The sequence below is a fragment of the Spermophilus citellus genome, assembly GCF_964194105.1.
Source record: "Spermophilus citellus genome assembly, chromosome: 2".
Taxonomy (NCBI): Eukaryota; Metazoa; Chordata; class Mammalia; order Rodentia; family Sciuridae; genus Spermophilus; species Spermophilus citellus.
This window is the reverse complement of record NC_138183.1, coordinates 38,801,359-38,824,707: the sequence shown is the minus strand read 5'-3', so window position 1 is coordinate 38,824,707 and position 23,349 is coordinate 38,801,359. Positions and strand designations below refer to the sequence as shown.

The 23,349-nt window shown below is 41.4% G+C and overlaps 2 protein-coding genes across 8 annotated transcripts in view; one reads left to right on the top strand and one right to left on the bottom strand.

Moving 5' to 3' along the window:
- KIF24 (kinesin family member 24) overlaps positions 1-6,408 on the bottom strand; it is a 69,651-nt gene extending 63,243 nt beyond the window's left edge. The window contains exon 1 of the mRNA XM_081281016.1: positions 6,284-6,408. The gene's annotated coding sequence lies outside the window, so the exon portion shown is untranslated. The remainder of the gene's footprint in view (positions 1-6,283) is intronic.
- A 262-nt stretch (positions 6,409-6,670) lies between these two features.
- On the top strand, positions 6,671-21,762 carry NUDT2 (nudix hydrolase 2). 7 transcript variants are annotated; one of them, XM_081272550.1, is made up of 5 exons: positions 6,737-6,783; positions 9,725-9,800; positions 9,920-10,024; positions 16,960-17,100; positions 19,658-21,762. In XM_081272550.1, the coding sequence occupies exons 4-5, from the start codon at positions 16,974-16,976 to the stop codon at positions 19,972-19,974; spliced, it is 444 nt and encodes a 147-aa protein (XP_081128676.1). In that variant the 5' UTR covers positions 6,737-6,783; positions 9,725-9,800; positions 9,920-10,024; positions 16,960-16,973; the 3' UTR covers positions 19,975-21,762. The 7 variants fall into 7 exon arrangements, with proteins under 7 accessions (XP_081128673.1, XP_081128671.1, XP_081128676.1 ...); XM_081272545.1 differs by lacking the exon at positions 9,920-10,024 and having other exon boundaries at positions 6,712-6,783; XM_081272546.1 differs by lacking the exons at positions 9,725-9,800; positions 9,920-10,024 and adding an exon at positions 12,814-12,913 and having other exon boundaries at positions 6,744-6,783.
- Positions 21,763-23,349: the final 1,587 nt, after the last annotated feature.

Here is a 23,349-nt window from a genome sequence, read left to right as displayed (position 1 = left end):
TCTGTTTATAGACTACAGATCTCAACAGAAGACAAATGACACTAGACAACTGCTGAGAACAGCTGCAAAGAAATTAGAATATGATACTTAATGGAATTTTTTTTTTCTTGGCAGAACTGGAGATTGAATTCAGAGGTGCCTTCTCATTGAGCTACATCCCCAGGCCTTTTTATTTTGAGACAAGATCTTGCTAAATTGCCAAGATTGGCCTTGAACTTGTGATCCTCAGTCCCCAATAGCTAGGATTATAGGCATGCAAAACCACACCCAGGTAATGGAATTTTTAAGGCTAGGTATGGAGTTTGTAATACCAAACTGTGAGTTATTCCCATTTTTTTAAAGTAGTTTTCAAGAGATTGTTTCTGCTTATAACTGAAAAAAAAAGTTTCAAGTTCATTTGTGGTTTAATTGCTAATACCTTGCTATTACTGAAATTCCCTCCAATGGGTTTATTAGAGTTCTTAAGTTTGATGAAAAGCTTGAAAGCAATTACCTAAAAATAAACATAAAAAAATTGTTGAACCCAGTTATCTTAAAACAGTCCAAGCATTACTCTAAATATAGAGGTTCCATTCTGAAAGAATTCCCAGTAACAGGTGGTGACCAGTACTGGTAGTTTAAATTCAGTGCTTTATTTTTAAAGTCTTGGTCTAATCCAACCTCAGGAAGCTGTCATTTGCAGATTTTGCTACTCTGCAAATACTTTCAACAAATGCTCTCTTGTGTTTAATTGGAAAAATAATGATCAGGGATTTTTCGTGTTGTTTGGTTTGTTTGTTTAGTGCTGGGGATCAAATCCACCACTTTGCATATGCTAGGCAAACACTATACACTGAGCTACATCCCTATCACTTTTTTTATTTGAGAGAGGGTCTTGCTAAATTGCCCAGCTGGGCTTGAGCTTGGAATCTTCTTGCCTCAATCTACGGTGTAACTAGAATTAGAGGCATGCGCCATCATGCTCTGCATAGTCTGTTTTTTTAAACATACAGACTCAATCAGAATTTTAACCCTTTGGAAACAGTTGCCACTATGACACCAGGAATTATTTCCAAAGGAATGACATTGAGAAAGCAATGAACAATTTTGAAAACAATAATTCTATTTGTTGTGATCTAAATAATTAATATGTAATTAGTTGTGTTACCCAATTAATTTTCCAAGACTTTTTATGATAAATGGCAATTAAAATTTAACAAGTTAAGAAAATGAGGCATAATTTATTTGAAACAACCATATAAATTTGTTTTAGAAAGTGTATGGATAGGGCTGGGATTGTGGCTCAGCAGTAGAGCGCTTGCCTAGCATGCACGGGGCCCTGGGTTCAATCCTCAACACCAAATAAAAATAAATAAATGGAATAAAGTGCTGAGGGCCATTGCCAAGTAGGAATGACGCATCGAAATTTCCTTGCCAGCGTACCCCATGTTAAATGGACTTGCCTTGGAATTTCGCTGTTGACATTGCATGTGTGTTTGAGAAAGGTGACCCTGCTCAAGGACGAGGGTGGATCCAGGTTTAGGGTGTATCCTGCAGGTTTTAGGAAGTATCCCGCTCCTTGGGTTTAAGGCGTTCCCGGTTTAAGACAATATGGGTTTTAGGGAAGTTCCAGGTTGAAGATTATTGCTGCTGGGAATAGGGCGTTCCTGCTGCCTGAGTTCCTGTTGAGTTCTCGTGAGATTCAGAAAGTATTGGAAAAAAAAGCCTCGTGGAGTAGGTGAATGGGGCGGCAGAACTTGGATTTCCCCAGAACGTGTGTGTAGAGGCCGGTGTGAGTTCGGGAATAAAGAATTGCTGTTTGAATCGACAAAGCTGTGTGGTGGCTCATGATCTTGTGCCCAGCCAAGACTGTGGCAATAAAGGTATATTGTGTCCAACTACAACTAAAAAAATAAATTTTAAAAAAAGAAAGTGTATGGATAGCCACAATATTGGCGATATGATTCTATACCACTGCTTTTAATTAATTAAATTTCAACATAAACACAACACACTGCTAACTTTAAAAGTCTATAATAGACATAGCACTGCCCCTAATTGCTGGTGAAATCTCAACTAGTATTTTTGGCATGGATATCATGCAATATTAGTGGGATACTTTCCAAAATCCCAGTGTAACTTAAGTTTTCTTCACAGTAAAACGGTCTCATAGAAATATCTTGTTAAAAAAACATGTAGGTGGCTGTAGCTGTAGCTCAGTGGCACAGCGCTTGCCTAGCATGTATGAGGCACTGGGTTCAAACCTTAGCACCACATAAAAAATAAAGGCATTCTGTCCATCTACAACTACAAAAAAAAAAAAGAAAAGAAAAGAAAAAGAAAGAAACAAAAATAAAACACATGTAGAATTGTAGGAATCATTAATGTCTCATGGGGATGGGAATATACCTTAGTGGTAGAGAGCTTTCCTAGCATTTATGAGGCCTTGAGTTTGGACCCCTGCACTAAAGAAAACAAAACAAAACAAAACAAAAAAGTTAAAAGAGTACCAGGATTAAGAATCTGAATTTTGCTGGAGTTGTGGCTCAGTGGTAGAGCCTGGCATGTGTGAGGCACTGGGTTCAATCCTCAGCACCACATATAAATAAATAAATAAATAATGAATATCCATCAACAACTAATAAAAAAAAATCTGAACTACTTGTGAACTCATTACCTCCTGATAAAACTCTGCTCCTATACCTTTCTCTTTCGGTGATTGATAGCACCATTCATGAGGTCACTCAGAGAAAACTATAAAGCACCCTAGATACCCTCCTCTCCTTTAACCCCAAATCCAATCAATTGATTCATCCAATTTAATCATCTGTCAAATTTCCCCTCTCCTATTCTCATTCCCGCCACCACTGCCTAAGTAATTCAGCCACTAATGCTGTCACCTAGATCATTATGCCTTAACTTCTCTCCTTACTTCCTGTTTTGCCCCTTTTAGGCTACTGAGCCAGATCACTCTTTCAAAAGTACAATATAGTCATGCTGCTCCCTTATTTAAAACTTCTCAGTGGCATCTTAACCATTTTATCATCTATATACATGGCAAAATCCAAGCTCTTTGGCATGTCCCACAGTCTTTCTATAATCATGCCCCTTCCTCTCTCTCCAGTTTACTCAACCCTTTGAACTGCTTTATTTCTCTATGTAATTGTTCATGGGCTCTTAAATAGCCTTCTTCCACTTTCATCAAGTCTTACTTTACTTCTTAGTGATTAAAATACAAATGAGGTATTTTCTGAATTCCCAGATGTGATCAGATGCCCTTTCTGTGTTTGCATTGTATCTTTGTATTTTATTTAGAGACAGGGTCTAGGGTTTATTTAGAGACTGAGATACTTAGTGCCTTGTTTTTGCTGAGGCGGCTTTGAACTTGTGATCCTTCTGCCTTAGTCTTCTGAGCCACTGGGATTACAGGCAAGCAACACCACACCTGGCTTCACATTATATTTTAATAATCTCCATCATTAGTTACATTTTGTAACAATTATCTATGATCATTTCTATGTGCTCCAATAGAATATGATTTCTTTGTGGTCAAGGAATGTTTTATCCCCAGTATCTAAACTGTACCTAAAAATAATAAACATTCAATAATTGCTTCAAAAGCAAATATTCCTAACACTATATTTAAAACTCTACAAAAGCATTTGATACTAGTAGTAATCAGGGTGATAAAAACTTGTTTATCAGGTTAATGTGATTACTTAGCAAAACTTTGGCAGAGTTAGTGGTACCCTAACTCACTGCTCCTGCCAACAAAATGAAGTTATTGCTTCAATGAATTGTTAGGGACACAGATATGGACATAGTTCCAACAAGAACTTTTATCCTGTCATTCAAGAAATATGTTTTGAGGAGCTTTTATGAGCTTGGCCCTGTTCTGGACAATGGACAGTGAACAAAACAAAGGAACTGTCACTGCCCTCATGGCACTATTATCTTAGTGTGAGGAGATAACAATCACATAAATGGAGTAATTTCAGAGAGTGATAGGTACAATTAAAAAAAAAAAAAAAGAAAAGAAAGGGCCTAACTTACATTGAATGATCAAAAGGTCTCATTCAGAAGGAACATGGAGGTGAAACCTGAAATAGTATAAATGAGTAAAGATCAGGAGGAAAAGCATTCCAGGAGAGTATGTAAATTCTAGGGTGGAAATGAGCTCAGCATGATAAAGTAATCAACAGAAGTACATGCTGGTGAGCATAGTAGGTGAGAGATGAAGTCAGAAAGGTTGGGTTCAGATTAGGAACATGTAAAGGTGTCTACATTTTATTTTTAAGGAAAGCAGAAATTCATTGGAAGACTTTAAGCAAGCGAAGAGATAGAATCTGATATATATCTTTAAAAATTACTGGACCAATTCAGTGAATGTGCTGCAGGGGGTGGGCAAAAATGGAAGGAAGGAGATAATTTAGGAAGCAAAAAAAAAAAAAAAGAAAATGATGGTGACTTAGATGTTTGCTTCCGAAGATTACAAGGAGGGCTGGGACTATAGCCCAGTAGTAGAGCGCTTGCCTAGCATGTGTGAAGCACTGGGTTCAATTCTCAGCACCACATATAAAGAATATAGGTCCATCAACAACTAAAAATATTTTTTAAAAAGATTACATAGAATAATGCAAATTAAGTGCTACATTCAGTATATGATAAAAACTCAACAATATATGGTATCCATTGTAATTCACTTATAATGAAATGGAAAAGTTGTCTTGTTGAACAGGACACAAACACCAAAACCCCTGAGACAGTAACTCAGAAAGTTTACAGTGACCATGACACTCAAAGTATAACAAGTAAAACTTATATAACTATTTTTTATTTTTCCCTCAAAAAGGTATGAGATCTTGTTATACTGCATAGGCAGGCCTCAAACTCTTGTGATCCTCTGACCTCAGCCTCCCAAGTAACTGGGACTAAAGGCACATGTCACAGCACATGGCTCTATCACTCATTTAGCAAAACTTCCTGAAGTCTACTCTTCACAAATTATAAATTTCATTAATTTTCATTAACAAAACATTAATTTTCATTAACAACATAAAAGTTTTTAATGAAATGCTATCTGGGTGGCATATTTATATGCTATACTAAGAAAAATGTAATATTTATACAAAGCCCTTGTAATTCTCACAAGATAAATGCTCTATAAATGGTAGTGACTACTTTTAGCTGCTAAAAGAAATCAGGATGGTCTTTGGAAGGCCAGGAGTGTGAGAGATAATTGATAGAGTCACATGAGTTCTAATCTAATTCAGCCCTTAGATTTTTCTTTTTTATATATAATACCTTTATATTATTTTTATGTGGTGCTGAGGATCGAACCAAGTGCTTCACAAGTGCGAGGTGAGCACTCTCCCTCTAAGCCACAACCCCAGCCCAACCCTTCGATTTTTCCAGTTAAAAAAAGCAAGGTCTGAAGGGGTAAATGACTTGCAAAGCCATCTACAGTGAATGAGTTAAAGACAGAGCCAAAACCAAGTTCTTAATCCCCAATCCAGTTTCCACTGGATTCCATCTTACAGATCTGCAGTTTAGTTACAGGGTAGTGTTTCAAACTTAGAATTCTAAGAGGGTAGTAAGAACATAGCTACTATAACCTGGCTTTTTCAATCCTTTTATTAAAGTCACCATTGATCTATGAGAATATGAGCAAGGAAACTGAATACTGAATCAGCAATGAGAATGAATTAGGTTATAAGCTAACAACGAAACAGTCTTGGTAATGCAATTCTATCATGGACACCTCTTGAATGGATAAGATAGGTGCCAACTGCACTGCTACATGCATTGAAGTAGACTACAGAGCCTCTCTATAGAAGAATAAAAACATAAAGGGGAATCCGACCTATATGTGATGAATTAAATTCAACGGAACAAACATTTCCTGAAAATAGCCTTCGTGTAAAACATGTGAAAAAGCTTGCCTTACCTCAAAGATTTCAAAAAATTTATGAGAGGAGGACACTGGGATTAACGAAGTACACAAATAACCTAAAGCCAAATAAACCGAACCAAAGAAGGGTTCCCTCCTGGGTATGGGTTCAAAGGCAGGAGGAATGTGCAACTAAGAAAGACGTCTTGAGAGAGGTGGTGTTCAAGATCATTGCTAAAGAAAAAGTAGAAATATGGGGATGAAAGGAAGAGTGGGTAAACGTTCAGAAGAACCAGGAGGAACCAACTCCCAGTTCCCTCATAAATGCCAGCGGCCGTCAGGCGCACCCTCTCCACAGGGCAGGCGCCACCGCTCCCGACAATCCTCTCCGCTCCGATTCCCCAATTCTCTCACCGTGGGGGCTTCCTGACGCCTGGTCAGTCAGCCCTATCTCAGGACAGGAGAAAAGGATGCCGTCTTGTGAGAACTCCAAGGCTAGCGACCTGAGCGTCTGGTCACCCGCCAACCTCCAGAGGCAGCCAGGCCGCATCCCCATGGCAACGCCGCCAAACGCCAGTTCGAATGCCCGCGCTGACACTGGCTTACCCGCAGGCCCGCACGGCCCACCAATGGGCAGTCAGGGAACCCGTTGTCGCTCACTGCCTTCTCCTCTAGAAAACCAATCGGAAACCTGAGAAAACAGCGGGCGTAACGCCCAATTTCTGTCCTTTGACCAATCAGCCCGCCTGCACATAGATCTCGCGACATTTCCAGTGAGACCCGCCTTAAAGGTGGACCACAGCTCCTTTTACCCAATACTGAAGGGTTACGGAACTACGATGGAGCTGTCTTGATTGGCCGGTGTACTTCCGGCCTCCGTTGAAGACCCACTTCCTGCCTCTCTTTTGCTTCGGGTGAGTAACCCTGAGGGTTTAGTTCTCCATAGTGAAACTGGGTCTTGGAGCGATGGGTATCAGCCGCTGAGTAACCTCATGTCGCTGCCGGGTCAAAAGGATCACGGCCTTCTTCGAGCTGGGGGGCGTAGGGAGGCCAGACCTCAACCGCTCGCAGGGCCTCAGTTTACCTGTTTGCACCGGTGGAAGGGAGGACTAGTTGCCTGTGAGCCTTTTTTGCCAGCATGCAAAAAAGGGGTACATGATCAGAATCTCAAAGACAGGCGAGGTCCGGGTTTTCCTTCCACTACCAGGGACTCAATTTCACTTTGTTGTCATCCGTTAAACCTCACCTGCTTTCAAATGAGATTTTATATTGTAATTGCTTCGTTTTATGAATGAATAATATCGTGGTCATGTAAGCAGAAGTGGAGAAAGTCAGTCAAGCCAGTGTAGTGGTGCACGAGTGTCATCCAGCCATTCTGGAGGCTGAGGTAGTAGGATGTAAGTTCAGGGGCAATTTAGGAGACCCTGTCTGAAAATGAAAAAAGAAAAATTGGGGGGGTGGCACTGGGGGTGTACCTCAGTGGCAGAGTGTTTGCCTAGCATGAGGGAAGCCCCAGGTTCAATTACAGTACTCCCAAAACAACAAACAAACAAAAAATAAGAGAGTTCCACTACCTTAAGAAAACAAAAATAACCGCGGTGGGGGGGGGGGGAGTCGTGAACAGCTTAAAATAAGCTGAATGAAATCCAAATATCAATTTTTTTTTCGAGGTGCTGGGGATTAAGCCCAGGGCCTCGTTCATGCAAGGCAAGCACTCCATCAACTGAACTATATCTCCAGCCCTTCAAATATCAATTTAAAAACACTAAAATGGAAGCAGAGGTTAAGAGCTATAATGTTGGGCTGGCCCAGTGACACACACCTATAATCCCAGCTACTAGAAAGGCAGAAGGATCACAAGTTCTAAGCCAGCCTCAGCAATTTTAGTGAGACAGTATCTCGAAATAAAAAGGACCGGGAATATAGCTCAGTGACAGAGTTACCTGCCTAATATGCACTCAGTCCTGGGTTGGATCCCCAGTACCACACTAAAAAAAAAAACACAAGGAAAGTGCAATGATGTTGGGAGTTGGGCCTGCCTGCTTTTGAATGACTACCCAGACACATCTCTGAGCTATAGTTTCTATTTTATCAAAATATTTGGATTTCATTGCAAATGGCAATAAAGCCTCAGTGGGTTGTGGCAAAGATTAAGTGCAATAAAGAAGGTAAAGCATTTGCACAATGCCTGGCCAGAAGTAACTATTCAAAAAATGGTAGTTGTTATCCTTCCAATAATTACAAAAAAAGATGGGAGCCCAAGTGCACCTCTGTAATCCCAGCCACTAGGGAGACTGAGACAGTAGAATAGTTATGTTTGAGGCCCCTCTCTGCAACTTAGCAAGACCCTATCTCAAAAATAAATCCATAAAATTAAAAACTGGGGATGCAGCTCAGTGGTAGAGATTCCCCTGGTTTAATTCCCAGTACCAAAGGGATGGGGGCGGGGGGGACAAATATACTAACCAGCTTGTATCCAACCTGTGATACTTAGTAATTGAGTACTCAGTTTAGCTCAAAATTAAGCAGTTAAGCAAATAAGGTAATTCTTACTAATAAGGAAACAAATCCATTCTTTTTTTGGCGGGGGAGCTACTGGTGGTTGAACTTGGGGGCACTCGACCATAGAGCCACATCCCCAGCCCTATTTTGTATTTTATTTATAGACAGGGTCTCACTGATTGCTTAGCTGCTTAGTGCCTCACCAGTGCTGAGGCTGGCTTTGAACTTGCGATCCTGGTATCACAGCCTCTTATCACAACCTCCCTAGCCACTGGGATTAGAGGCATGTGCCACTGCACCCAGCACAAATCCATTCTTTAAAATAAATCTTTTCTTTGTATCTATATTAAAGGAATTTTTTTTTCTTGTTGGTCCTTACCCATAAAGAGTAACATAGTGTATAACAGCTGTTTTACAGAAAATATGAAAATCCATTTCTCAGTGATCCAAGGCTGAGTGTGCCATTAAAACAGAAGTTTTTAGCTTGATGTTTTACAATACAGGATTAAGAGTGACAATCACCTAAACCAAACACCTCTTTCCCTTTCCTTTGGATTTATATTTAAATCTCTTTCCCTTAGACAGTGAAACATTTTTTTTTCAATTTTACTTGAAATATCTCTTCAGTTTATCCTCTTTTTTTTCCCTTCCCACAGCCTCTACCTTAACTGGACTGTGGTAGGTTCATAATTGGCTAGTCTCTTTGCCTCCAGGCTTTCCTTCTAATGTTTTTCACTTTGCTTGCTGTGAGAATATTTTTATAAAGTGTCAATCTGACCAAATTACAGCCCTGCCTAAAACCATTGAAAGACCTCATTGCCTACAGAATATAAGCTAAGCTATCAATGGAATATCTGTGTTTAAGGGTCTTTACACACACTCCTTCCTTTACCTGGAGTGCCCCTTGCCTCCACCTTTATTCTGCTGGTAAACTGGCCATCTTGAAATCCTTATGGGGTATACTTCTTGGATCTAAAGATCCTTCTTTGCTATCTTTTCATCTTATACCTTTATGATGCACAAAACACACTGACATGTCTGTCTGAATGCCTTCTACTTTAGGCTTAAACCTCTAGCAAATCTGGGTTTTGTAGTATTCAGCTTCATATCTACTCTTCAGTCCTGTCACACTGCCTGTGGCATATTCAACAGACATTAGATGAGTGAAGGAATCCCTTCAGGCTCTAATACTGTAACTCCCCAAATTTGCTTTCTAGAATTGAACAGCAGATGGCACTAATAGGCCACTTAACAAATCTCTAGAAAAATTTTTGTCCCAACCTTGTCTGACTTTGGCCTCGTCCTAGAAGCCAATATGCTATTACAGGTGAAATCTCCTGTTTCCTCCCTCAGCCAGATAGCAAAGATCGCAAAGTGACTCAGCAGTTTATTCTCTGAGAAGAAGGAAGTGGTAGATGTCCAGAAAAAGGTACAGTTGAAGGAATATTTTCTTTGTTTAAATTTATTCATGCAGTTAGGGATTTTTCTTTTTAAGAGAGAACTTTATTGATGGATGGGATATTATTATTGTCCATTCAAAAAGAGAAGAAGGAAACTGGTGAACTACGGAGAAAGCAGTTATGTGGAAAATGAGGAAAAGCTGAATAATCTTATGGGTTGCTTGTAAGCTGGCAGTTGGCCTTCCTCCCCAAGGTGAGTGGCCTGGACTAATTTTTTGGATATCAGGGCCCTAAGTTAGATGTTTATATGCTTGTCCCAGGCTAACATGAAGGGTGTTCCCAGTACTTGGTTCTTTTGAATACCAAAGCTATAGGGTATGGCTTTGAACATGTGGTTTTAGGTTCCTACTTCCCAGAAAAGAGCAATAGAGGCATAGAAACCCTTCCCTGACAGGCATTTTTAGGGCTTTTAAGCTACACTTTCCCCTCCAGAGTCTTTTGGGACACCAGGACCTTTGATTACTGCTTCACCCACCTTCAGCCTGTTTCATGGAAAAGATTACAACTAGGCATCTTAAGCAACCTCCAGATGAATAGAGATTAAAGTTCAGAAATTTTCAAAACTGAAAGTGATTTTTATAATCATTTGTATGTCCTCTGTCAGGGCTTTTTGTGCCCTAAGCCCTATTCTTTCTTGGCAAGCAGAGTAGTTTAAAGGGGATGGGAGAAAAATACAGACTGGAGTTAGATTTATTTGGATTCAGATTTATTTACAGGGCAGCTATTTCCTTGGGCAAGTATTTAACCTTTCTTAATATCTCAGTTTCCTCTTAAAGAGATAATAATGCTTGTCTGGAGGGGTTGTCTTGGGCATTAGAATGATAATTGTCAAAAGCCTTGTACAGTAGGCACAGTGGCACATGCCTTTATGATCCCAGCAACTCGGGATGCTGAGACAGGGGGATAGGGAGTTCAAAGCCAGCTTCAGCAAAAGCAAGGTGCTAAGCGACCCAGTGAGACCCTGTCTCCAAATAAAATACCAAATAGGGTTGGGGATGTGGCTCAGTAGTTGAGTGCCCCTGAGTTCAATCCCTGATACCAAACAAACACCTTGTATAGTATAGCTGACACAGTATTGATGCTTAATTGAAACACTATACAAGGGCTTTTAAGACTATGGAAAGCAAATCAGGAGGAGGATTTGGGGAGCTCTTTCTATCTAAAGTCATATTAGTGGGGCTAGAGTGTAGCTCAGTGGTAGAGTGCTTGCCTAGTGTGTACAAGGCCCAGAGTTTGATCCCCAGCACTGCTAAATGAATAAATAAAAGTATACTTCTAAGGACTTTTGGAGTTGAACTATGCTTACAAGAGTACTCTGATTAATTTGATGGAAACATTGGAACACATCGGCTTAGCCATTTATTTGTAAATTCTTTTTTGGCACCTAGGTTTCAAACCTCCTAGGCTGTGAGTGAATTGCACGTATAGATCAAGCCAAGAGCACTTTTCCTTAGCTTCTGGAACCTTCTGATGACATTGAGGGATTTTTTTTTTTCTTTTCAGATTTTTTTCTAACCACCTCAGGCGTTCTGCCACTTTTCTGAAGTGTGAATTGCCTGCTGTCAGCCTGGAGTTCTCACCTCTGCAATCCTGGCTGCAGGCATATTTGCATATTGGATGCTATGTTCTTTAACCCCCTGAGGTTTGAATGGGCTTGGAGTCTGTGTGTGAAAGCTGGCTCCTTTCAAACCCCTGGACAGTTTCAGTTCTCTGGTCTCCAGAAAAACAGAAAACCCCAACAATAGCGCCATTGACTTTTATGTAAATGGTACTCTTCTGGAAGACACTGGGCTATTTCCCAGGGCCCCAGAACACACTCAAACATTTGTTTGAGTGGGAGGTGGGGAGAAAGTTCTGTTGAGTCAATGAACATCTGTTGAGATCTGCTATGCTGAGTCCCAGTGAAACAGAGCTCAGTCTGGCTCTTCCTTGCCAGAGGAAGATTTGCCAACATAGATTTACCATACTAGGTGTGTATGCTTATGATTGCTTTGTACTGTGTCACTTTAGCTAAGTAGGAACTACATGTCCCAGGAGTCCTTTCCTGTTTGGTTCCAGGTCAGTATTGAACACAAAATTTTGTGCAAGATTTGGAAAACTGAGAGGCTGAGGAAGGAGGATCATAATTTGAAGTCTAACCTGTGTAACTTACCAAGACCCTGTCTCAATTAAAAAAATAAATAAAGGGGCTGGGGATGTGGCTCAGCCGTAGAGTGCTCACCTGGCACGCGTGGGGTCCCGGGTTCAATCCTCAGCACCACATAAAAATAAAAAATAAAGATATTGTGTCCACCTACAACTAAAAAATAAATATTTTTTAAAAATAAACATAAAAAGGACTAGGGATGTAGCTCAGTGGTAGAGCACCCTTGGATTTGATCCTTAGTACTGGAGGTGGGGGTTACGTTTAGAATACCATGAGAGAAGGAAATTAAAGATGTGGAATAGGGAAAGGTCCCAAATCTATGAAGATTTGGAAAGCTGAAGTGAAGTAGCAATCAGTACACTAAAGGACATATCTGGGTATCAGGCACAGGGGCTGTGCATACACTTTAACACTGATCTGCTGGTTCACCTTGCTGGCAAAAGACATATCCAAGCCTACAGCTTTCTCAGCACCTATGGAATGTCCCCCTTCATCTCCTCTGAATCCTGGGTCACATGTGCATTCAGCTTTGAAGCAAGGGGGTCCAACTTCTGCAGGTCATCTGTGTCACTGAACTTAGAGACAGTAACAAGTTTCAGTTGGTCCTGATGAATTCCAGTTGTCCTCATGGATCAAAATTTGTTTTCACAAATTCCAGTTTGTTCTTTCTCCTCTACTTCACATCATCTTTCTTCCCAACTGTTGGTATCACCTATAGAGACTTGAGGCCCACAACAGATGCAAGTTAAGTAGTTGCATGGATTTCTCTACCAGTTTCCAAAATTGTTACAAGGAATAATTCTTATAATAAATTCTTAATTTTCCGTTACTCATAGCTCTGCTTCTCTGACTCAACTCTATAGTAAAAGTTTGTCGAGTAATTAGAAAACAGAAGGCTTCACAGGTAATGGTAACATTTGAGCTGCTTCAGAAGGGGTAAGTAGGAGTTTGTATGTACGGCCTGTGTGGGGATGGAGAAATTCCAGCAAACATCTGACTTGAGCCAAGTAATTGAAAAGGGCAGTGAGGAATTCTCCCTTTAGAAGGATTGTACTCTCTTGTATGTCCAAAGCATAGATGAAGAGGGAACATCTGATCCAAGGTCTTTGGGTCCCATTTCGATGAACACTTGGCCAGTCTGCTTCTTAGTTGTGATCACCCCTATATGCTGGTATCCACCAAGATACATCTTGCTAGGCTGTACCTTGTTGCTACCCTAAGATTCTCCCCTACCTCCACTACTTAGCACATAGGAAAATATTGGCCTGCTTCCACATGGCCACACCAGGCCTATTTATTTTGTCTCCCATGCAGGTCTATTTATGTTATGTTATCATATTGTACTGCAGGTGGTAGTGGTATGGAGAAGTATTATGGGACTTTCTGTCCCAGTCAAGGTACTGCACCCTCTAGTCTTGGATCCCTAAACTTATCTATGGGCTCCAACATTCATTTTGTGGGATTGTACCTAAGGCAACAGTTAGGTATGTTACATATCTCACTTTCTAATACTCTGAGTGTCTATAGGAGAGGCATTGGATCAGTCAGCTGTTTCACCCTCAACTATGAACCAGTAATTTGAAATATTTTTTCATCTGTTCTGAAGTAACAGTAACTTCCAGCTTCTGGAGAGGGAAAGTTCTCAACATAAATAAGGAGTCCAGAAAAATAGAACACAGTGTTTAACAAAAGCCTATTGCCACTTAACATATGAATTTTTAACTCAAAAGATTTCATTATTATACTATTCTGAATCATACTATTTTTACTTAATATGTCTGAATTTCTTTTCTCATAAGCAGCACATTTGGTTCTAACACATTATTTTTAGTTGTAGATGGACCCAATAACTTTATTTTTTTATGAGGTGCTGAGAAGTGAACCCAGTGCCTCACATGTGTTAGGCAAGTACTCTACCACTGACCCACAATCTTAGCCCTGTATTTATATTTTGATCGTAAAACTACCCTACTAAAGATATATGCCAATTTATTCTTCCTTCAAAAGCATGTGATAATAGCTAGGGGTGGTGGTGCATGCCTGTAATCCCAGGGACTTGGGAAGCTGAGACAGGAGAATCACAAGTTTAAGGCCAACCTCAGCAATTTAGCAAGGCCCTAAGCAACTTAGCAAGACCTTGTCTCAAAATAAAATATAGTAAGGAGCTGGGTGTAGTGGTGCATGCCTGTAATCCCAGCAGCTCTGGAGGCTGAGACAGAAGGATCACAAGTTCAAAACCAGCCTCAGCAAAAGTTAGGTGCTAAGCACCTCAGTAAGACCCTGTCTCTAAATAAAGTACAAAATAGGACTAGGGATGTGGCTCAGTGGTCGAGTACCCTTGAGTATAATAAGGGCTGTGGATGTGGTTTCACAATAAAGGGCCCTGGGTTTAATCAACTGGTACCAAAAAAAAAAAAAAAAAAGCATATGAAAACATAGACGATTTCAAAATCCCCTTTGACTTTTTTTTCGATCCTTAAAAACCCTTTGGGGGGCTGGGGATGTGGCTCAAGCGGTAGCGCGCTCGCCTGGCATGCGTGCGGCCCGGTTTCGATCCTCAGCACCACATACAAACAAAGATGTTGTGTCCGCCGAGAACTAAAAAAAATAAATATTAAAAAAATTTCTAAAAAAAAAAAGGTAAAAAAAAAAAAACCCTTTGGGGAGGGGCAGAGATTTAGCTTAGTGGTAGAACACTTGCCTAGTGTGCCAAAAGACCTGGATTAAATTCCTGGCACTAAGAGGAGAAAGGTGGATTGGAAAGGTGTATTGTGGTTCTTTGGTAAGAAACTGATCTTTCCTAAGATAACATTACCATCTATTAGCAATCCTAAGGATTGCCCTAGAACAGGTTTCAGTTTGGATCTGATTTTTAGTATGCCTTTGACAGCCTCTTAATTGAGCACCAAAAAGAGGGCCAAGAATAGCCACTCCTACTCCATAAGCCCTCCCTGAGCACCAGCTCCTTCTCCCACCCTGTTGACATGAAATGAGCCTTATGCATCTTAGGCCACTCTCCCAGACCTTCACTGCATTTGAGACATGTAGCTTTCTTTCAGATCTGCCATCCCACCTTGAGATTTATTCTTGCTGTTCCCTCCCCCTGGAACACACTCTCTCCCCTCTTTCCCTCTGTTGATTTATCTTTGATTCATCCTTTGCTCCTCAAACATCCCTTTCAGGGAGCCTTCCATGATCTTTCATACAAGGTCAGGTTACCCATTATTCATTATTCCTTTGTAGTATGTACATTATTGGCAGGTTTTTAAAATTAGCTTATTTGATTAAATTCTGCCTCTCCCATGTGATGATTAATTATCTAAGGACAAAGGCAGTTTATAGGTGCCTAGTGTAGTTGAGTCTCAGTATCCAGGGGTTCCATATCCACAGATACAAACAACCACAGATCAAAAATATTTTTTTCAAAATTGTGTCTCTTGAACACAGACTGTTTTTCTTGTTGTTATTTATTAAATGTTTTTTAGTTGTTGATTGACCTTTATTTATTTACTTATATGTGGTACTGAGAATCAAACCCAGTGCCTCACACATGCTAGGCAAACACTCTACCACTGAGCTACAACCCCAGCCCTTTCTTGTCATTATTAACTAAATAATAAAATATAACAATAATTTACCTAGCATTTATACTGTATTTGATATTATAAGTAATCTAGAGATGATCTAAAGTATTCGAAGGGACCTGAATGCACTTGCCTAGCATGCTGGAGGCTCTGGATTTAATCCCTAACACCATAAAGTAAAAATTAATTAACTAAATACATTTTAAAAATAAAATATGCAGAGGATATTCACAGGTTATATGCAAATACCAGGCCATTTTATATAAGGAACTTGAACATTTGTGGAGTTTGGTGTTCCTGGGGGTCCTGGAACCAACCTCCCTTCAATACCAGGGGATGACTGTACATAGTTGGTGCTCAGTATAGGTTAAGTGAATGAGTAACATAAATTTTTTTTTAGCAGGGTCTTATATAAAAGATCTTCAGCTGGGCCCGGTGGCGCACGCCTGTAATCCCAGTGGCTCAGGAGGCGGAGGCAGGATGAACGGGAGTTCAAAGCCAACCTTAGTAATAAGTGAGGTGCTAAGCAACTCAGTGAGACTCTGTCTCTAAATAAAATACAAACTAGGGCTGGGGTGTGGCTCAGTGATCAAGTGCCCCTGAGTTCAATCCCTGATACCGACCCTCCAACAACAACAAAAAAAGATCTTCATTATTTTTTGTTATTTTGATTACATGTGTCCTCTCAGATCATGAATTTTCTATTCACTTGTACAGATCTTTTTACTTTTCTCCCTTCCTTTCTTTTTTGTTGTTATTTTTTTACTTTTTTTTTTTTTTTTTTTTTTTTTTGGTACTGGGGATTGAACTCAGCGGCTGGGGATATAGCTCAGTTGGTAGAATGCTTGCCTTACATGCGCAAGGCCTTGGGTTCTAATCCCCAGCACCACAAAAAAAGAAAGAAAGAAAGAAAGAAAAAAATAACAAGAAGTTTTTTTCGTACACCAAGCTACCTGTTTTAGGTGACCCCTCTGAGTCATCAGACTACACTTTTGGGGTCCCTGTGTTGCCAGGGGCTCAGAATATATGTGAAGGAAATGGGATTGTGGGTTTGATGATACTTGCATCTTTCACATTCCCATTCTCTGTCTTGTTTCAGTGGGTTTACTAAGAATCTTTAGACTCACGAATACACACAAGTCTTATATTTTATAGGGAGACCTAGAAGAGGTCTAGTAGAGGCTACATTGATTTAGGATAGTTGCCGGATCCTGCAGTTAACACACAAAGGTCTGTCCCTAAATTCTGAATTTCCATCATTGGCCCTTGGCATGCTGCCTTCTCTAGATTATAAGATCACTTGTTAGTGTGTTACTCTCCAGCACCACAGTGCCACCTTCAAGTTTGGATCTTCCTGTTTTGTGTAACTTCCAAATGTCCTATATTTTCTTCATTAAGTTCTTAGATAGACCATGGCCCTGAGAGCATGTGGCTTGATCATCTTCCGAAGACGCCTTATTCCCAAGGTGGACAACGATTCAATTGAATTTCTACTGCTGCAGGCATCAAATGGCATTCATCACTGGACTCCTCCCAAAGGTGTGAAGCCAGAGGGGCTGGCTTTTAGGGAAATGCCAAGTGTTGCTCTTGTTTCCCAGTGACTGTACAGCAGGAACTGGTGGGATAGGCAGAAGACCTTGATCCTTTCTATGTACAAGGTCTGCAGGCCAAAGCAAAGCTGAAAATAGAATTCTGTGGTTGCATTCCAGGGCAGAAGCAGCATCTGGTGTTTTTGTATCATTCACCAGATCTCCAGCTTCTGTGGTGAATGATGGTATAGGAGAAAACCATCATCGGACTGGGAATTGTGGGTGTTGGGAGTTGAGTCATGACTGGGCTATGTGCCCACCTCTCTAGGCTTTTTTCATCTGTCAAAGAAGGAAGGGGTTGACCAGAAAATCCCAAGTTTTCTTTTAGCCCTTTATTGGATTTCATTTGATCAGGTTCCTTTGACTACTTGTTCAGTGTCCCATTCACTAGGTTTTTCTTTTGAACTAAACATCCGGAGTGTTTTTTAATCTAGCTATGTTTTGAGTTAGAAGCACAGAGAAGGTGGGTTCCCTGATCATACATTCATCTGCAGTCTCTGACAGAAGTGGAAGAGTAAGGGAAACAGAGAGCCCTTCTTAAAGCAGGAGGTTTTGAAGATCGGAGACCTTGGGATTGCAGTTTGATCAACCACCTATGCCCTGGGTCCATCATTCAGCACCCAGGGTAGAGTGGTCAGTTCTCTAGCAGGCTGAACAGTGAAGACTAGTGGTCTGGGGTCTTCAGCCAAGCCAAGATCTGTTTGTAAGCTGGCTGTATTTCATCCACTAGCATTCCTGATCTCACTTCTAAGAGTAAGAGATTTCCTCAGATGATCCCAAAAAATAAGCCATTCTGTATAGGGAGAAAGAGGGGAAAGAAGCCATTGGAATGGTCCAAGTGGGCAGGAACAGACTTGTTTTGGCCCCTATGGGGATGAGAAGCCCTGAGTGAATGGTTCCCAGACAAGATATCAGGGAGTGAGATGGGGAGGGGTAGACAAGGATCTAGGGTTGGAAGAAAACAAGGAAATGATAACAGAAAATAAAATTTTGCACATTTGTGTTGTATCGGGAAGAAACAAGGTGGAAAAAAGAAGTGTCATAAATACTATGAATAGGAATATTCACACTTATCTTCTGATCACCTAGTCACACTGCATGATCCCCTCATTAAAGGATGTCAGCAGCTCTCCTAATCATTTCCTGCCTGGACTTGGGGAGAAGTTACCCTGTTATCATTAAATATCATTGAATTCTGGAAGGAATGTGCTCAGAAACTCGCACACACTTGAGGGGAGACAGGAAATCCTAAATAAGGGTCACTAATCAGCATCCTTCCATTTTACTCCCTCAGTGTATTAGCTATCTGTCTTTATGTACACTATAGGAGGTGCTATGCAGAGAAAATGTCCCGCAGCCATAAGCTAAAAAGGGTTCTTCAAGTGCCAAGTTCCTGATTTTCTGTGCAGCAGCAACTGACTGTGAGCATTGTATGTGGACCCCTGGGAAAGGGAAGTACTAGGGTATAACTCCAAACCAAGAGGGTAACAACTAAAGAGTTTCTGCTTCCCCTGAGCTCCAGGAGGCTCCTCGACATCTTGCCACAACCATGAGTAGACAGGTTACCAGAATACTCCCTGATATTTCTGGGCCCCTCAGGGCAAGCTGAGAATTTGTGGAAAAAGCCTAGGCATAAAGCTGAGGGCCACTCTGGTCTGCAGAGCCTCAAATTCTCCTACAACAGTTTCTTGGCAGCTGTCTTCTTGAATTTCAGACTTGCCAACAAATTTTCTTAGAACTGGCTCTCAACTTGTGCTTAGTCTAAGTTCCCATCAGGACTTTCCCTATGAAACCGAAATCTGGCCTTGTTCAGTAAAGAAAGATGAAAACAATTTGGAAAAAAGCTTTAATGGCTACTTGGAAACAGCTGTTGGTGTAGCATTTCAGGGTTTTGAGTCGGTCTGTTGGCCCTGGAACTTAAGGGTCCAACTATAGATAGTGTTATGTCCTCATTGGATTGTAGGTGAAGTATCACCCTGCCAAAAAGGGACTGCTCCTCAGAAATTGCTTAAAGGTCTCTAAGGGAAAAGTCTCTAAGAGCACAGGAGATAGAAAACTGAGAAGGACTGTCTTGCTTACCATCCAGAAGCAGTATTCTAAGCCTGATTTGCCAAACATAGTTTGTTTTGCTCTCTTCAGAGAAAATGGAGTGGGAAGGAAGAATTCCTTAGATCTCAAGAACCAGGTACTACCTACCTTGTACTCCTTCCCAGGCACATCAGGATATTACCAATTATTTTTTTTAAATATTTTTTAGTTGTCAATGGACCTTTATTTTAGTTATTTATACATGGTGCTGAGAATCGAACCCAGTGCCTCATGCATGCTAGGCAAGCACTCTACCACTAGGCTACAACCCCAGCCCAGGATATTTCCAATCTTTAGACTTCTTTTAGCCCAGAAACTCCTAGAAAAGTCACCTAATACCCTATCTTCAAGACATCAAGCCTAGAAAAATCTATCTTTAGGTACTACTGAAAATTCCCTCCTCCTTTTCTCTTAACCAGGCCATGTGGACCCAGGAGAGAATGACTTGGAGACAGCCCTAAGGGAGACTCGGGAGGAAGCAGGAATAGAAGCTCACCAGCTGACCATCATTGAGGGGTTCAGAAAGGAGCTCAATTATGTTGCGTGGCAGAAGCCTAAAACAGTCATTTACTGGCTGGCAGAAGTGAAGGACTACGATGTGGAGATCCGCCTCTCCAATGAACACCAAGCCTACCGCTGGCTGGGGCTGGATGAGGCCTGCCAGTTGGCTGAGTTCAAGGAGATGAAGGCAGCACTCCAAGAAGGACACCATTTTCTTTGCTCCACAGCGGCCTAAGCTGACCAGAGCAGTCATTTGCTTCCAAAGGATTCTTGAGGGCTGTTGGAAATTAACCCTGCCCTTTGGTCCAAGGAAAGATATGCGGGTCTTTGGCTTGTTACAGACAAGAGCAGAAAGGTTACTGAAGTCAGTTTAGGATTGTCAAATGAGAACAAGCAAGAAAATTAGCTGAGTGAAAAGACAAAGTAGTAAAAAAAAAAAAAAAAAAACACAACAGTAAGTGCATTCTTTTACTTTATAAATAAACCTCAAGTAGCTTATCTGTCCTTCTAACCTATGTGTTTATTTCTTGGATTCTTGGCATTGGTGAGGAGAAGAAAGCTAAAGTGAATCAGAGCTCTGACCTTAACCAGAAGAAATCCCATGACCATATACTCTACCCTAGAAAAGCTAAGGGCCAGGGAATCAGAATGGGAGAGACCCAGCACTGCTAGGGTGGCTCTTCTACCTCTGACTAGGCATCCCACCCCTGCCAGTGTTCCTGGGTCTGTGCTGTAGTCAGGATTTCTAAGCAAGTAAGACTTGGAGCACAGAAATTTAGTTTGTTCTGTTCACTGGTGTGTCTCCACCACCACGACCATACACATACATGCTGACAGCACTGCACACATATCTTATATGTACTCAGTAAATATAATTAGATACCCAAGGAACTTTGGCTCCCCGCAACAGAGAGGGACAGGCAACCCTGGAATACAGGCCCATGACACACTCTGACCTCCCCATCCACTCTTGCCTTGCCAGGTAATGAGCCTTGTCAACATGACGTAGGGTCACCAAGAATGAGGCAATCCCAGTCTCGGGTTCTGCTTGGCTTCCCAGCAGCCATATCATTACACCTGTGCATCCCTCTCTTGCAGCTGCCTTTCCCACCCCCAACTACTCCCTTTCCCCATAACTCCAGTGTAAGACCCAGAGGTGCAAGAGTTGGGTCTCAGCCTTCTTTTCCCTTGCTACTAGGGCTCAAAGAATGAAGGGGCAGGTGTTAGATCTTATAGCTCTTCCAGAAGCTGTTAGCAGCTGGGTTCATGTGGATTTTATTACAGCATTGTTGTCCAATGTAGTGTAGAAGACTAGAAGGGAAGGGGCATTGGCAAAGGTCAACCTGGATTACCAGAGTCAAGAACAGTCACCCCAAAGGAAGGAGAGAGAAGTCCCTTAGGTCTTAAGCAGGCTTCCAGATGTTTCCAGTCACTGGTTCCTGCAGACAGGGCAAAAGTATTAGTGAACAGAATCTTGGAGGACAGCCAAGGACCTAAATGGTTTTGTTCCTCACCCTTCTGAGCAGCAGTCTCCAAAGGAGGCCTGCTGCAGGAAGTTTTTGGAGCTTAATGTTCTCTTCCAGGCCAACAGGGACCACATCCCACTGATTTAATAAATGCCTGCTGGGCAGTGGTGCCAAACCACAGACAAGCTGCCTCCTAACAAGACTGGCCAGCTCTGTGCTCTCAGAATGAGAGGCTGTGGAATCTCAAAACTAAAACCTCATACATCAAAGTTGGAAGGGAACTAGAAAATTACCTGATTTTGCTGCTCATTTTTATTGCTGGGGAAATTAAGATTTATAAAGGTAAATGGTAAATTGGAGGCATGTTGGAGGCTGAGGTAGGAGGACTGCAAGTTCAAGACCAGCCTGACTGGGGCTGGGGATGTGGCTCAAGCGGTAGCGCCCTCGCCTGGCATGCGTGCGGCCCGGGTTTGATCCTCAGCATCACATACAAACAAAGATGTTGTATCCGCTGAAAACTAAAAAATAAACATTAAAAAAATTCTCTCTCTCTCTCTCACTCTCTCTTTAAAAAAAAAAAAAAGACCAGCCTGAGTGATTTAGCAAAAAAAAAAAAATACACTTAATTAAATTTTTAATTTAAATTTTATTAAACAATAAGAAGAGCTGGGGATGTAACTCAGTGGTAGAGTGCTTGCCTAGCATATGCGAGATCCTGGATTTAATACTCCCAGTACTACAAAAAAAAAAAAAAGATCCTGGTAGTTGCCTAAAAGCAGGGGTTTTTAGAGATTGAGATGTCAGAGGGAAGACTGCTTTAGAATATCTTGCATGGCTTTGGAGTCATGTGTACTTTAGTGAATGGGTCTACCATAACTTGTATTATGTGGAGGGTGGATATGGGCGATTGAATCCAGGAGCACCTAACTGCTGAGCTACATCCCCAGACCTCTTTATTTTTTATTTTGAGACAGGGTCTCAAATAATTGACAAGTAAGCCAGGTGTGGTGACACACACCTGTAATCCCAGCAGCTCAGGAGGCTAAGGCAGGAGGATCGCAAGTTCAAAGCCACCCTCAGCAATTTAGCAAGATTCTGTCTCTAAAATTAAAAAGGGCTGAAGGTGTGACTTAGGGTTGAGCATCCCAGGGTTCCAATCCCAGTACCAAAAGAAAAGAAAGAAAAAAAATGTTATGAGAAGTGGATAAGGTGAGGACAGAATGGAACTAAGATTGGAATATGGTAGTGAATAGGCTTTCCCCTCATCATCACTTTGCTTTTGGTCACCCAGGCTTGTTTGATCTGAATTTAGAGACCCCCAAAAGCATCTCAAAGTCCACCTCACTTGCCCCTGCCATACTCTCTCATTTGGTAGAGCCCTACTCTGTTGATGCTGCACTTTGGAGTAGGCCAGGCCTCAGACCTCTGCAGAGTTGTCCCAGCTCAGGAGATACTTACATGATGAAAGTTTTCTTCCAGAGGATGGGACAGGTTGAAAGGAAACTGCCACGGGACTGATCACACAGACATACCAAGGACGAAGCAAATTTATTGTCAGGAACTTGACAAGTGCCTCACACAGAGAGAAAAGCAGCAACTCCCCTTGAGCATTCATTTTTTAAAAATTTTTTTTAATTTTTTCTATTGATTGTTCACAATTGAGGATTAATTTTTATAAGCCAGAGTCATGGCCACACATTAAGGGCAGGTTTAGCTTTGTGATTGAAGGTGAAGAGTGCAGGTGGAGAGCAGGCTTTCAAAACCTTTTTTTTTTTTTTTTTTTTGGTAGTACTGGGGGTATTGAATCCAGGATCTCACATATGCTAGAGGGGCAGGAGGGGCAAGTACACTTCATAAAGTGTCACCAGGTTCTCAAAATTGACTCCTTCTATACACACTCAGGAAATAGGTTAACGTCTGCCTGCCACATAGTTTAAAGACATTGTGGTCAGGTTGCAGCTGTGTGGGGGTGTCAGCTTCTATGTGAGTGGGCTCTTTTAGGAAGGGGGCCAACTTTGCACAGAGTGAGATGTCTGAGCAGAATGGGGTCAGCCTGACTTAACTTTCAAATCAGCCCAGTTCTGCCAACACAGGTCAGCACTGATCAGAAATGGGAGGAATCCCTTGCTCCAGCCCCTCTGAGG

Bases quoted from the DNA above. Each gene is read 5' to 3' on its own strand.
- NUDT2 (XM_081272547.1), top strand. From the start codon at position 16,974: ATGGCCCTGAGAGCATGTGGCTTGATCATCTTCCGAAGACGCCTTATT. The intron at 17,101-19,657 runs GTGTGAAGCCAG...TCTCTTAACCAG, and splicing joins TCACTGGACTCCTCCCAAAG to GCCATGTGGACCCAGGAGAG.